Source organism: Gorilla gorilla, chromosome 9 (assembly GCF_029281585.2).
Source record: "Gorilla gorilla gorilla isolate KB3781 chromosome 9, NHGRI_mGorGor1-v2.1_pri, whole genome shotgun sequence".
In the NCBI taxonomy this organism is placed as follows: Eukaryota; Metazoa; Chordata; class Mammalia; order Primates; family Hominidae; genus Gorilla; species Gorilla gorilla.
Window position 1 is genome coordinate 37,940,001 of NC_073233.2, and position 16,632 is coordinate 37,956,632.

The 16,632-nt window shown below is 35.9% G+C and overlaps 1 protein-coding gene across 6 annotated transcripts in view; it reads left to right on the forward strand.

The window, feature by feature from the left end:
* Positions 1 to 16,632, forward strand: part of ELP4 (elongator acetyltransferase complex subunit 4) — a 274,197-nt gene that overhangs the window by 86,281 nt on the left and 171,284 nt on the right. For 3 of the 6 annotated variants that reach the window (XM_055356452.2, XM_055356450.2, XM_055356453.2), the window contains exon 5: positions 7,914 to 8,056. In XM_055356452.2, coding sequence (XP_055212427.2) covers positions 7,914 to 8,056 — 143 coding nt within the window. The remainder of the gene's footprint in view (positions 1 to 7,913; positions 8,057 to 16,632) is intronic. The other 3 variants (XM_004050887.5, XM_055356451.2, XM_055356454.2) reach the window with 1 other exon arrangement.

Sequence of the window (16,632 nt, forward strand, 5' to 3'; positions counted from 1 at the left end):
GAAATACAAATTTAAGATTGTATGTATACAAAATCTGTATACTCTAATCCAAGCCTACCTTTTTAGCCTCTTCCTCCTGTGTATATAAAATACTACATTCAACTATCTTTTGAGAATTGCTTCTTATAAATTGCTTGTATTTCTTTTAGTAATGCTTTTTTCACTTTCTTACTCACCAGTGCATCCTTCTCCAAGTTCAAATGTTACTACCTCTTATGGCTTTCCATACATAATTTTCTGCTTTCCTTTTTTTCCCTGTAGCACTTCATATATTTTAAAATACATCTTTCTCTGGGTTGGGCGCAGTGGCTCACGCCTGTAATCCCAGCACTTTGGGAGGCCGAGGCGGGTGGATCACAAGGTCAGGAGTTCAAGACCAGCCTAGCCAAGATGGTGAAACCCCGTCTCTACTAAAAATACACAAAAATTAGCTGGGCGTGGTGGCAGGCGCCTGTAATACCAGCTACTCAGAAGGCTGAGGCAGAGAATTGTTTGAACCTGGGAGGTGGAGGTTGCCATGAGCTGAGATCGTGCCACTGCACTCCAGCCTGGGTGACAGAGCAGGACTCCGTCTCAAAAAATATGTATATATACATCTTTCTCATTGTTTTATACTTAATTGGTAGTATAACTCTCTCCTCCACCACACAGAAAATTTTCTGTGAGGCAGAGAGCTTGTTTTATTTTCTCTTGTACCTCCAGCACTTATGCTAATGCTCTTTTAATCAATAATAATGATAAATGTATTTATTCATTCAGTCAGCAAATACTAAGTATCATCTGTGTACCAGATATAAAACATGTTATAATAGATGCATATTAAGCAATGACATATTGTTCTAATTTGTGTGGAAACTATTTGAATAATATTTTTAAGCTGTGATTTAAATGACTGTGAACAAACTACAAATTTAAGAGAGAATATTTGCAACTCAAATTATAAAATAAGGACAAATTTTCCTTATATACAAATAACTTTTAAAATGAAAAAGGAAAATTCTACAACTGATTTTTTTAATGGGCAAAAATATGAAAAGGAAATGTAAGTGACTCTTAAACATACAAAACATATGCCCAATTTCAGTTTTAATGAGAGAAATTCAAATGAAAACTACACTGTCCTGCTATTTTTCTCTTATCAAATTGACAATGATCTAACTTGGTAAGACACTGTATTAGCTAGGGTGGGGGAAGCTGATACTCATACTTTGCTGGTGAAAATGTAAAAAGGTACAACTTCTGTAGAAAGTATTTTGGTAGTAACCTTCACGATTACAAAAACATATATTCTTTGATTCTTTTGGATATTTACATCATGAATATATTTACTCAAATGTAAAAGTAAATACACATGAGCTATTCATACAGCAGATTTTTTTTAACAGCAAGAGATTGAAAATAGCCTAAATGTCTATCAGTAAGCAACTAGCTAAATAAATTATGGTATGTCTGAACAGTAAAATACTATACATTTGTATTAAAAAATAGAAGGAAGCTCTGTGTAATCAGAAGTTGTTACAGGTATAGCCTAGCTTAGATGTGAACGAGAACTGGGTGCAAGAGGCCAGAATAGAGGTTAGTCTGTTTAGAAAAATATGAGTTAAGTGATAGAAATCAAAACAGACTAGAAATATAGGACTGGCATTTGAGAACCCTAATGGCAAAGAACTTCATGTCTTTGATTCTGGCAGATTCATTCAAGTGACTGGCCTTAATGGTGACTGTATTCTAATTTTTCTATTGCTGTGTCCTGAAAGAGTCAGTAATGAACCTAAACTCTAAGTTGAGAGGCTGGAGTACAGTGGCGCGATCTCAGCTCACTGCAACCTCCGCCTCCCAGGTTCAAGTGATTCTCCTGCCTCAGCCTCCCGAGTAGCTGGGACTATAGTTGCCCACCACCACGCCCGGCTAGCTTTTGTATTTTTCGTAGAGATGGCGTTTCATCATGTTGGCTGGTCTCGAACTCCTGACCTCAGGTGATCTGCCTGCCTTGGCCTCCCAAAGCTCTGGGATTCCAGGTGTGAGCCACTGCACCCAGCTGATTTTGGTCTTTTCATTGGTAATTAGCATTCTCAAGTGAAATGGTTGTCAAAAATGCAAGTAACTAAAGCTTTAAGCCTTTTCTCTTTTTTTTTTTTTTTTTTTTTGAGATGGAGTCTTTCTCTGTCACCCAGGCTGGAGTACAGTGGCACGATCTCAGCTCACTGCAACCTCCGCCTCCCGGGTTCAAGCGATTCTCCTGCCTCAGCATGCCAAGTAGCTGGGATTACAGATGCACACCACCACGCCCAGATAATTTTTGTATTTTTAATAGAGATGGGGTTTCACTGTGTTGGCAAGGCTGGTCTTGAACTCCTGACCTCATGATCCGCCGACCTCGGCCTCCAAAAGTGTTGGGATTACAGGTGTGAGCCACCGCACCTGGCCAGCCTTTTCTCTTATTGCTTATTATGAAAGCTATATAGAATTGGGGTAAAAATTATTTGTTTCTCTAAAAATACATTGTTTTTTATAAATTCGAATCATAGATACTATCCTTACCCCAATGAGTAGTGCTAATTTTGTTCTTCCTTTTAGAGTCTGGTGTACCTGCCATTGGCTTTGTTATCTATTAATTAAGGTTGCATATTAACAAATAAACTTAGTACACTTTTCTTTTTTTTTCTTTTCTTCTTCTTTTTTTTTTTTTTTTTTGAGATAGGATCTTGCTCTGTCGCCCAGGCTACAGTGCAGTGGCACAATTACGTCTCACTGCAACCTTGACCTCCCAGGTTCAGGTGACCTTCCCACCTCAGCCTCACAAATATGAGACCACAAGTGTGTGCCACAGCACCCAGCTTATTGTTTAATATTTTTGTAGAGTTAGGGTCTCACTATGTTGCCCAGGCTGGTCTCAAACTCCTGGCTTCAAGCAAGCAATCCTCTCACCTTGGCCTCCTGAAGTGCTGGGATTACAAGCATGAGCCACTGAACCCGGCCCTAGTGCTCAGTTTTCAAGGTTTAAAGCTTGAATGTTTTGAAAATTGTTCTCTTCTTATGATGAACTTGTCCAGATTATTTATTTTTTTCATTTTCTTAGGTCTCTACTAAAAGATTACTTTACCAGAAGTGACTGCCTTTGTCGCTGTAAATGAAATAAAACCACTCTGTATCATCTTCTTTCACTGCTTTACTTTTCTTAAAGGCACTTATCATTAAATGATGATAATATATATCTAATTTATTATTATCATCTATCTCCTACTAGAATGTGAGCTCAATGAGAGAAAGGGACTTTGACTGTTTTGTTTTACTGACATTTAGTAGGTGCTCAGTAATTATTTGTTGGATGCATGAAGGAATGAATAGTATGTAGATTAAATATTAAACTGAGCTAAGACACATTAATCAATACAGACAAAATGATAGCTTATTTTGAATATGCAGTCAATGGTCATGCTTATGTTTACTTGTATTTACAGTGAGTTGTATCCAATTTAGAAAATAGAACCACCTTCTGGCTTCTTTGCTTTTCTTTGAAATGTCACTAGCATGTATATTTGCCTGTTAAGGTAATTTTATATATGATGATTTGCCAAGACTGATAGGCTTTGATGATCACTCGTCATTATCTGCTTTATAAATCTAGGCTTTACTTTGCCTTTCTCATTTTAATACACACACACACACACGCACACACACACAAAACCTGGCTGTATTAGTTCATTCTCACTGAGACTGGGTCATTTACAAACAAAAGAGGTTTAATTGTCTCACAGTTTCACATACCTGTGGAGGCCTCGGGAAACTTACAATCATGGCAGAAGGTGAAGGGGAAGCAAGGCACATCTTACATGGCAGCAGGAGAGAAAGCACAGGGGAAACTGCCACTTTTAAACCATCAGATCTCCTGAGAACTCCCTCACTATCAGGAGAACAGCATGGGGGAAACCACCCCCATGATCCAATCACTTCTCACCAGGATCCTTCCTCGACGTGTGGGGATTACAATTTGAGTTGAGATTTGGGTGGGGACACAGAACCAAACCATATCACTGGGTTTTCTGAGATCAGATGAGATTGGGCACATTCAGGGTGGTTTGGCCGTAGACTTCACTGTGTTTTCTTTATTTTACTTGGGACAAAATGCAGTTAACATAATTGTGGCTTAAGAGTAAATAAATAGTTCAAAAGTAGGTGTATTAATTATCATAGATGCCTTTTAAAATAAGTTGTCACCAGGTCCTAAGGGTGTAGCCATATTACCACTTACTAATGCAAAAGTGGACAAGAATATATATACCTAGATCAATAACACTAGTTCAGTAAAGCATAAAGCAGTGCTTCATTTGAATTGAAGAGTGTATAGTTTTAAAAAAGCCCTCTTTTCTTCACCATGTGATTTTAATTCTCTCTAAGGTGGACATGCCTTCTTCTCCCCTATCTTATAATCATCAACCACTATTCCTGACTCACTCCATGAATTGCTAGCCGACAGTATATTCTGAGACTTAATTTTCTCAGTATTGTAGAGCTCTAATACCATGACCTACAATGACTCCAGCAATTCATGGCAGTGTGTTAAGTCTTTATTATGTTAAATTCTCATCAAACATTGACTTTCTATCTTAGTGGTTTAGCTGCAGCAGCCCTGTGGTAGATGTGTATAGGTGTAGATGACCAACAAATACCATTTTTTCAATAAGGCAATGTAATTACAAAACACAGTGATGGATCTTCTCATTCTCTAGTGAATCATGACACAATAATAACAATGAATAACATTTACATACTACTTCACAATTTACAGAATATTCTTTGCCAGTATTACATTAGAGTCTCACAACAGCCTTGTAAAATAATTATTAGCTCCAGATTCTAGTGATTAAACTGAGGATCAAAGTGTTTTAAAATCTGTTTGGATTCTTGATGTCTGGTATGCTATACTGAGAAATAAGAAATAATAACAACAGTAAGAAAAGGTCTTATTTAGATTTTCTTGGTGCAGCTTTTCTTTGAAAGTTTTGTTTCTTTGTAACATACTACAAGTAGAGTACGGTATTTTTTTTACCGTTTTCCTCCTGTACCCCCATCAAAGTTCATTTCCTTTTAACATCATAAATTTTTACTGAACCATTTCATTTTACTCACTTCCACAGATGACAAAGTCAAAAGGTAGTTTATGAACGTGAATTAGAAGTTTTCATAATGTAAAACTAAAGCAACATGTTCTTACCTAATAAGCTGACTAGTTATTGATAATAGTTTGATATTTTTAAATGTGTCAATTTTTATTGAGTTGATGACAGTTTTTTGTAGATGATAATTATTTTATTTACAGCATGTAGTTATCTTTTTTAGAGGAAATGTCTAAGTCTTTGTTTTATAATTCTAGGCCTCAAAAGATTTCAGTGTTTCAAAATCTGATTATATGTTAATGTTATATGTCTTGAGCAGAAAAACTTAGAAAATTGTTTTTTCCTGTAAGAATATATTTTTATTTTCATTGTTAATTGAAAGATTAAAGTTTTTCATCAGCAATAAAATTTTCATGGCTACCTTATGAATATTTTAGCTACCATATCTAATTTTAATTTCTAAATAAATTAATAACAATTATAATGAGAAAAGCTTCCAATTTTATTTTTACATTTTAAGGAATTATTTGTGTTCTATATGTAAACTGTCTCAGCATGAAATCAATTTTCTGCCTTGATTCATTCCAAATCTGAGATTTCTATCACATTAATATTGTAATTAGAAACATTAATAGAGACGGCAACTTAAAAAGCATACTTTGCTTCTTGGCAATTTAGCATATTTCTCTGAGTGCATAGGACTTCAAGAACTTTCAGTCCACTAATAAATTTATTAACTCAAACTTAAAAGAAGTGAAAAGTCTCTTTCTTTCTCTCTCCCCATGGCCAGTCTGCTAAAATAGATTATTCATGCTTATTTGATTCAGGTAGGCTTTTGCAAGCTTCCCTACTAGGCCTGGGAATGTGGTACATTGAGGCCTTTTCAGAGGCTTCTGACATAGACCAAGCTTTTATTGCATGGTGTTTTATTATAGCCAAATCCTAGTCTCCACCCAGTTTGTAGGCACTCTGCTTATTCTTTTGAATCAGGAAAGGTTATCACCTACCTTAATCCATGCAGCAGCATGGATTAAGGACACCAGTGTGCCCCAGGATTCTCAAAGAGGATCCTGGAAACTTCTGGTTTTTTCTTTTTTGCTGTCTTTACTAAATTCTACTGGGCCTTAGGGAGATTTGCATCTGAAATGGGCAACCTGGTGTTTTTCTCAATGAAGACATCAGATCAAAGTTCAGTTAGTCAAGGCCTTTCTAAAACATTAAGGGGGCTTGGACTTACACAATAAAAAGATGAGCTCTAGCAGAGATTGCAATAAAAACATTCTGAACTATAATCCGGATAAAGAATAGATTATAGGCCAAAGAACAGACCTTGTTTAAATTGCTTTAGACTAATAACTTTACATTTTTTAAGTTTGTACCCTATTTTTAAGAAACATTTTAATATTATATATTTTATTTATCAATAGTTTCATGATAAATGGATAAATTATGTTTTGGGAACAAGAATTCTGTTCATATTGGATTGAAAAGATTAGATTGAAGCAAACTGATAGCATATCTTTCATTAATGAAAGTAAGTGGTACCTTATGGAGGGATGAACGGTCATTTCATTTAAAAAATAAATGTCAAACCCACAGACTCTGAATCTGAAAAAAGTATTTCTATTAGACTTAAAAATTTTTATTTCTTATTACTGTATAATTTCCTATTGGTAGGCATTTAGTTTAAGAATATGAATCCTTGAAGTCTTAAATGCAAATATCTAGTGTCAAGCAAATATGTCTTTCTTATCTAAATTAAAAAGTTGTCACTTAGATAAGTATCTACTATGTATAGTTCTTCAATTTCTGTAGTGATTATCTAGTTTTGTTGAATATTCTGAAACTTACATGTTTCAGGACAGTGGAAATTATGTAATAGTAGATCTGAAATCTTTTATTAGAGACTATTGCCAAGTGGAATTTGTTAATAGTTCAATTTTGGATAGTGATGTATATATATTTTCAATGTATTGAATGAAAGAAATTAGCTCAAAGTCCATTCAAAGCAACGTAATAATAATGTTATGTTAGTAGACTTTTGCTATCCCATATAAATAAATTCAGTGTCATATAAATTAGAGTTTCTTATAAGAAAGATAATTTGTTAGAGAAATTGTTAGTAGAGAACACAAAAGAGGAATTATCAATGAACCAATGATTATGCCAGGTTCTGATTGATCTAATGTAGGTCATATACATTCTTCCACTTTATCATGTGCCTTGTTCCTGTCTGGAGTATTGTAGTACATTTTATCCTATAAGCTTAATTTAAATTTGCAAGAAATGTTTAATATACACGTATATTGTCTTATGTGAGAATTCAGTTTTAAAATTATACTCAGTTTAATATATTTAAATAGCTAGTTTCTTTTGGACCTCTTACCAGTGAATTAATTGGGTTTAAGTTTTCAGTTAGTTCTTGACAACTGCATATTTAATTTGTCATTAAAACCTAGAATCTTATTAATTAAGAATTATGTATATTAAGTTTTGAACTTAGGAAGGCATACAGTATAATGAAAAAAAACCAAAGAGGTTTGTAAATTCTTGTCAAATTTAGAGAACCACTAGAAGTGAAGAAACATGAAAAATAAAAAGGTTGATTTGTAACTATAAATGGTTTAAAATAATAAAGGTTGTTGTATGCTTCTTTGAAATTTACTTAGTGTATGTATATCCGTTCTTCCTTATTAGCTTAAAATTCATAAATATGCCATTGTTTTGCTGGACGTAGGACAAATAAATTATAGCTTAAAAATAATTGTTTAACAACCACTATGGGGTTTATTTTAGCAGATTGGACCAGTATCATCTTCAAGATTTGGTCACTATTATGATGCATCAAAAAGAATGCCACAAGAACTAATTGAGGCTTCAAATTGGCATGGATTTTTTCTTCCAGAGAAAATATCTTCAACTGTCAAAGTAGAACCCTGGTAAGTTAATGACCCATTTAATAACAAAATCTGATTTCAAATATTAGTAGAATGCACTTTTACCACATTTTTGAAAGAACACACATCTAAGGATAAATATCATAATAATAAATATTAGTTTTCTATATAATTTGTAACTTCAACTCTATGTATTTTTCATAGTATTTCATTATCTGTGGCTTTCTTTTTTCTCTGGTCCTGTAACTGCTGAAACCACTATTTCTCTAATTTGCAACTTGAAAAGTCAGGACACCAAATTTATAAGTGCTGGTTTTCAAGAAAATGTAGAACAGTTCTAAATCAGAGTCTTTCAGCTTTAAATGCAAATAGACACCTAATAAATATGTATTGATAATAATAGCAATGAAAATGATACAAACTAGTGTCGTTTGCTTAATTTAATTTTTTGGCATATACTTTTTCAGAGCGTGAACAAGTATATACTTTACAATATTTTATTTATGAAGGCTTTCTATTTCTGGCTCTGCTGTAAATAAAACAATCTGTATAATTTTAAGTGACTTAGAATTTAGAGTTTGGGTTTTAAGTATCAAAACAATGCAACATGTTTATACTGCCAGTACATTATTAAGACAAAACTCTGAAAATTACAGGACTTGACATTGAATAATGTATGTTATAAAGTATTAAGAATATTTAATTTCAATTTTTATTTCAGTAAGTTATGGAACAGATTGTCATTTATATTTTCTTAAGCATTTGTAAAACCATTTTCAAAATGAGATGAGCTATTAAATGAAGATTTAATAGGCAAGGCGTTGTGAACCAAAATGACTTAAAATTTATAGTCTCTGTTCTAAAAATAATACCTGAGAATTTAGTGGAGACTACTGTACTCATGCTTATTAAATGTTTCCAAAAATGTTCACTTTATTATGGAGTTCTCCAATCTATGGATAGAGACTTAGCAAAAGCGGTGCTTCGATGTTGTTTTAGCATTTATAACTACCATTAATGTATTACTGCTATGTGTCAGCCACTCTGTTAGGCACTTTACATTTGTTATCTTCTATAATGCTTATATTAACCCTATACAGGGTTATGTAGTATTAATATGCAGAAGTATGTAGTCCCATTTTCTAGAAGATACTGAAATTCACAGAATTGATTTATCTGAGTTTTAATTATTAAGTGATAGAACCAGGCTTAATCTGTCAGATTTATCTTTCTTTTTTGCTTCACTGCTTCAGAAGATTTTGGTGTCTTTCACCTTTACTTTCCTGTGTCATGGAGTAATGAGCACTGATAAAAGAATTTTTAAAATCTGGATTCTTATATTGAGTTCATCCTACCCTTAACCTTGGGCAAATCACCTAAAATCAGTGAAAATCAATATCTTCATGTGAAAAATTGGAGGTGGGGAGAAGAGGAAATACCACCTGCCTTACTAGCTCACTAAATTTTTGTTAAGTTTGAGTGATTATATTGATTTTTATGTTTCCCAGTTTTTGCCACACATTGAGTCAAACATGCATTTACATACAAGCTTGCGTAATTTTCCCATAATTTCTCAAATAATAGTAAAGAGTGGAACCCAGGTTCAAAGTAAATTCTCCCTGATTCAGGTATCTGTATTAGCAATAATGCCATACTGTCTCCATTAACAGAGTGCTTAGGAAAATAAATGTAAAATGTATATTATGTTTGATGTATTTAAATGAAAAATAATATGGTGTTACTTTTGTGATTTAAAAAAATGTATTTTAAGGACAATACTTTTTTTTACACCAGCAAGTACAGTGTTATTCTTCATTTACTCAACAGCTGAGGTAAGGAGGGGATTAGCATGTGTCAAATATATTTTCCAAGTCAGGTACTCTCCCAGACGTTTGAATATGGGATAACTCATTAAATTTTGCCAACAACCCTCCAAGAGAATGTTAACCCCATTTTGTAAGCAATTTCAGGTTAGAGTTGCTAAGTAACTGTCCTACTGTTGCAGGCTGTCAGTGACTGAGCTAACACCCAAACTCAAGTTTCTAAAACCTCTGCTTTTTTTTTTTTTTTTACCATGCTACCTCCATTTACTGAGGCAGTAAATGTAAACCCACCAACCTAGGTGCCAGAAAAATTACTCCTTAATCAGCCTTGAGGATATAATCCTATAGTCTTTAAAATACATATTTTCTGAGTGTTTTGTAAGAACTAGCAGTTTCGCACAGAATAGGAAAATTTATAGATTTTAATTATCAAGGCAGTATTTCATTTCATAGAGTTAACTGATAATTCATTTATTTCATATTAAACTTAAATGCTTAATTAAATGTAATTAAACTTTAAACATGTAATTAAATTAATTTTCAAAATGGGTACTTTACCATGTGAGATTTATTTTAATTTATGAAAAGCATGTGCTCATTTCACTAAAATGAACTTTACTGGTTCATTTATAAAACAATAAAGCTAAGCCTTACAGTTATCTATACTTTTCCTATAAGGCTAGAGGATATAGCTGTGTCCTACTATCATATGTGAGGATATAATATATAATTTTATAATTTCTGAAGGTGCTATTAAAACATGTAAAGATATTTTTACAATAAGAAAAACTGCAGATCATTTAAAATTTACAATAACTAATTTAAAATGATTAGTAGGTTTGCCTGTAGAAAAAATTCATACATACAGTTTAAATTTTCAAATTAAAGCCAGAGTATAAAGATCTCAAATGTTTTATAATAATATTATCAAGATAGTTTTGTTTGGATATTTCACTATTACAAATCAGATAATCTGAGTCACAAAATAATAAGCTGGTTTTGAGAATAATTCTGGAGTCTAAGATTTTTTACTTTGACTTTGTTTTCAGTTAAGCTTTGCTAACAAGTAAGTCCAAGCATAGTTTGGTTTCCTTACTAGAAAGACACTGCCATTTTTCAGTGTCGTCTTTCTTACTGATTAACAATTATATTAACATATTGCTTAACCTACCACTACCAACTGAATGTTTGTGTCCCCCAGAATTCATATGTTGAAGCCCTAACCCCTAATGGGATGATGTTTGGAGATGGGGCCTTTGGGAAGTAATTAGGTTTAGATTAGGTTGTGAGGGTGGGACCCTGGTGTGATAAGATTCGTATCTTTATAAAAGAGGGAGAGACACAGGAGCTCTCACTCTCTCCGGGAGCATGCAAGAATGAAAGGCCATGTGAGCACACAGCAAGAAGGCTGCTATCTGCAACCTAAGGGAAGAGCCCTCACCAGGCACCACCTCTGCTGGCGTGTTGATCTTGCACTTCAAGTCTCCAGAACAATGAGAAAATAAATTCCTGTTTAAGCCCCCCAATCTATGGTATTTTGTTATGGCATCCTATCTTTGTCCGTTTGTGATGCTATAAGAAAATACCTGAGACTCGGTAATTTATAAAGAGAGAAATTAAATATTGAACTTTCTATCCTCCAGATCTATGAGAAAATAAAAGTGTTGGCAGGTGTGGTTGTCTGGTGAGGCCAGCACTCTGCTTCCAAGATGGCACTTTTTTCCTGCATTCTCCAAAGGAGAGAAATGATGTGTTCTCACATGGCAGAATGTGAAAGGGCAAGCTAGCCAAAATGCTGTGTGATGCCTTCTATATAAGGGCCTTAATCCCGTTTTTGAGAGAGGAGCCCTGATGACATAATCACCTCTTAAAGGCCTCATCTCTTAATACTGTCACATTGACAACACCTGAATTTTTTAGGGTACACTTTCAAACTATTGCACAGACTGATCTGACGATGTTAGTTCTTGAATATTGAGTTTGCATACAGTTGGTAGTCAATAGAATGAGTTTATTTTAATATGTTTCTCTGAATTTCAAGATTTTATTTTAACATGTTTATCGTAACAATAACCAGTAGTTTCTTATATTGTCTGAGTTTTCTACTGATTAAATTGAATGAGTTGAATTCTGTGAGAACCGCTCGGTCTTTTAGTTTTTTGACTGCATTCTGAACCAGGCCTGACTAATTAAAATAGAAGCAGCATTCCTCATCTAGGAAGATGTGGAGACCTCCTTTTTTTTGCAGTAAGTCAATCAAGGCCTTTGTGGTTTTGTAGGGTAGCTGCTGCTAGGGAGTCTAGCTGGTTTTGGAGGTGGGTAATAGAGTTTGCAATTTTTTTTTTTTTTTTTTTTTTAGGAAAGCCTATAAATCTGTAGAGAGTGCCTGGAAATATGATAATGAGATTCCTCTTAACTGATGTGTAGGAATAGATGGAGAACGGAGGGCCCCTTGGGAGGAAGTGACAGAGCATATATGACAGTCTGAGGTTATGTTATAGGGTATAATGGAATGGTAAAGAAAGCATCCTTTAGGTCGATTACCGTATAGTGGGTGGTGTTGGAGGGGATGAGGGAGAGAAGTGTATAGGGGTTAGGGACCATGGGGTGAATAGGGAGGACAGCCTGATTGATGGCTCAGAGGTCCTGAATGAGTTGGTATGAGCAGTCAGATTTTCTAATGGGGAGGATGGAGGTGTTATATGGAGAATGTGTTGGTCTAAGAAGACGACGTGAGCAGAGCTTGTTTATGATGGGTTGTAAGCCTTTTTGGTGTGTTAGGGAAATGGGGTATTGGGGAATGTTGGGAAATTTAGAGGGGTCTTTTAACTGTATTTTGATGGGGTCCTGGTGAGCAGCTATGGAAGGGGTGGTGGTGTTTCACACTACTGGGTTAACGAGAGAGGTGGGTAGCGGGTGCTGGGTGGGGGTGGTCAGGGGCCGTACTAGCAGAGAGGAGCAGAAGGGACTCTGGTTGCTGGGGGCAGGAAAAGGTGATAGAAGCTTTGAATTTGGCTAAAATGTTTCGGCCTAGGATGGGAGTGGGGCAGTGAAGCATGATAAGGAAGGAGTGTGAAGAAATATAGTATTAGACAGGGAACAAGTAAGGGATTCAGTAGCGTGTGGATGTGAGACGAGACCTGGGAAGGGTAAGTGGGTGCTAAAAATTTAGATAAAGCCAAGTAGCTGGCCCTGCTATCGATTAGAAAAGAGATCGGCTTACCTGCTATTAGCAGAGTTACCCTGGGCTCCGATGCAGATAGGGCCAAGGGTCCTGGGCTCTGTCAGTCTTCAGCAGCCAGGCCAAGGAGCTGTGGTAGGGTAAGCGATTTTTCACTCCTTACCTTGCCAAAGTTTTGAGGAGTTGATCTGTTAGCCTGGTTGTTAAGAGGACAATCTGACTTCCAGTGACGGGTTCATTGGCAGGCTGGGCAAGGAGTTTTTGGTGTCCTTGGGCTGGGACATGCCCTCGCCCAGTGGCCTTCTTGGCTGCATTTAAAACAGGCCACAGAAGGGAGGCTGCTATCGGGTCTTTTGTGCCCTTGGGTGCTATTGCCAGGTTGGCGAATAGCCGCGGCTAGTAGCTGACATTTGGCACGATCTCGTTGGGCTTTATTTTTTCTTGTTCATCCCTATTATTAAAGACTTTGAAAGCCAGGTTGAGAAGGTCTTGTGGGGTTTGAGGGCCATCTTCAGGCTTTTTAAGTTTGCACCATATGTTAGGAGCAGACTGAGAGATAAAATGGGTATTAAGAACAATAGTTTTTTCCCGGGAGGTGGGGTCAACATGGGTATATTTTTGGAGGGCCTCTGTAAGGCGGGAAAGAAATTCGGCAGGGTTTTCATCAGCTCTTTGAGGGATATCTTTGAGCTTTTCATAATTTGCAGCCTTATGGGTTGCTTTGTTAAGGCCTGCGATGAGACAAGTAGTCATATGGTTATGAGACGCCTGGCCGGGGTCTGTGGGTTGGTACTCCCAAGGGGGCTCCTTGGGAGATAATATTTTATTTCAAAAATACAAGACTTTTAGATTGAAAAGCAAAGAGCCACAGTATATTCAAAAGTCTAAATATAAGATTAAAGATTACAAGCATGAGTCATGCCTCTAATCCCAGCACTTTGGGAGGTCGAGGCAGGAGGATCAATCACTTGAGCCCAGGATTTCAAGACCAGCCTGGGCAACATAGTGAGACCCTGTCTCTACAAAAACAAACAAACAAAAAATACTAATAGCCAGGTGTGGTGGCACATGCTGTAGTCCCAGTTACTCAGGAGACTAAGGTGGGAGAATCACCTGAGACTCGGAGGCCAAGACTTGAGTGAGCTGTAATCATGCCACTGCACTCCAGCCTGGGCAAAAGAGCAAGACCGTTGTCTTAAAAAAATAGAAAATTTACGCTCACAAGAAAGAAATTCTATAGAACATCTAACACTAAAAATTCGGAAGTCATATAGTTATAGAAGTATACTATAAATTACCTTATTAAAAGGATATGGTGAATGATAAATTAGTGCAAATCTCAGAACTGATGGAAAGGCATCATGTAAGTGTGAAGAGAGATTCTGCCTATCTGTTTAGCTGCTAGTGATACAATTAAAGTAAAAAGATAATGTTTGAAAATTTAGAAAGAGGACTATTATTCTGGGCCTCATTTTTTGTTTGTTTTGTTTTGTTTTTTAACTTACTTTATTTTCAACTTTTATTTTAGATTCAAAGGGTACATTTGCAGGTTTGATACAAAAGTATATTGCATGATGCTGAGGTTTGGGTTTCTGTTGATCACTTCACCCCAGTAGTGAGCATAGTACCCAGTAGGTGTTTTTCAACCCTTGTCTCCCTTCCCCGCTCCTTATTCTCCAGTGTCTATTGTTCCCACCTTTATGTTCATGTGTACCAATGTTTAACTCCCACTTACCAGTGAGAACATGCAGTATTTGGTTATCTGTTTCAACATTTCGCTTAGGAGAGTGGCTGGGCCTCATTCTGACCAATGGAGAGAAACTGCTTGCTTGCATGTTTGCCTTGTTTTTACCTTCTTTCTGTCCTTTAAAGGCCATCAGGTACACAGAGTTAAGTGAATCATCTTGTTCCTCATTTCATGCATGGTATCCTATCTCACTGGTATGCATGCGTTTTGTTTTATTATTTTCCACCTTATTCACCCATTCCTAATCTCAGTCATCTCCTCCACAGTTATGTTTATGTATATCCTTCCAGATTTCTGCCCTTACTTCAATAATGTAATCTTTGACCCTTGACTCTTCTCTCTCTCTGCATCCAATCTATTAGCATGTCCTGTCAACTGTGTCTTCAAAATGTATCCAAATACCACTTTTGCAACCTTCAACTCTACATGCTAGCCTACATTACTCACATTTCTTGCCACAGCTGTTGGGATAGCCTCGTAATTGGTCTTGCTCTTTGCTCTTTGGTCCTTGCTCCTTGTTGGCTCCTGTTTTTCTTCAACATAGCCCTAGTGACTTTTTCAACATAGTACTGTCCAGTAGAATTTTCTGCAGTGATGGAAATTTTCTGTATCTGTGCTGTGTAATGTAGCAGCCACTAGCCACATGCAGCGAATGAATACATGAAATGTGACTAGTAAGACCAAGGCACTGAATTTTAATTTTATTTTTCTTTAGTTAATTTAAGTAGCCATATATAATTAGTGGCTATCTTGTTAGGCATTCCAGTTTTACAGTATAAGTCGGCTCTTATCACTACTCTGCATCAAACTCTCCAATGATTCCCCAACTCATTCAGGATAGTAAATCCACAACCCTACAAGGCCTTACCTAATCTGATCGCTATCTCTCTCTCTGATCTCACTGGATCTCATTGAGGTTGGGGAAAGGGGAAAGGGAATATCAAGAATGTTTTCCAGGATTCTGATGTTAGACTTAGGATAGTCCAATCTACTGAAGTAAGTAAACATACTCATATGTCCGATAATATTTATTGAAAGCTTTTTCCAAATCTCAACACCGTCTATGAACTTGAGCACCTGCTATGAGCCTAGCATTATGCTAAGTTCTAGATTATTGTAGTGAACAAAGCAGACGTTAACCTTGCCATTGTGTAGCTTACAGTCCAATAAGAAAGCACATAATTTTTTTTAAACAAGCAAACAAATATATATGTAGTTAAATATAAAGAAAAAACATTTTCTATGGCAGAAGCTTAGTGGGCAGAGAGGGCAGTGGGTATACCTCGAGTTGTGTTCACTCAAAGTCTTTCTAAGTGGAAACATTTTAGCTGAGACCCAACTGAGAAGAAGGTAATCATGCAATGGGCACTGGGCCAAGAAGTATTATTGTCAGAAGGAATAGCACATGTGCTAATAAAGGAAGGAACTTGGTGTTTTCAAGGATTTAAATGGCCAATGTGGCTGAAATAGTGTGAGTGATGGAAAGAGCTATGTGGAGGTGAGTTCAGGTGGCAAAGAAAGATCCATAACTGGAAGGGTTTGGGGTGAAATAAGATTTTTTTTGCTCTGTTTTATTTAATTTATTTAAATGTCAATGCAAAAAAATTAATAAAGAGGAAATGGATGAAGATGTAGAAAAGAAAGCAGCAGTTTCTGAAGATATGTACTGATGACTTCTCTTAGTGAAATAATAGCCATAGCTATCCACTAGGGAGTGGTTACTTACCTCTTGGGAGTTTGGGTTGAATCGAGAAACTTAAAAAGGGTTATTTCGTAGACCAGAAGAATACACTGACTACAGAAATCTCAAATGGTTGGAGTGGTGCCAGTCTATCAGATTGTGTGACTTTCTTGCTTCTGTGCTAAG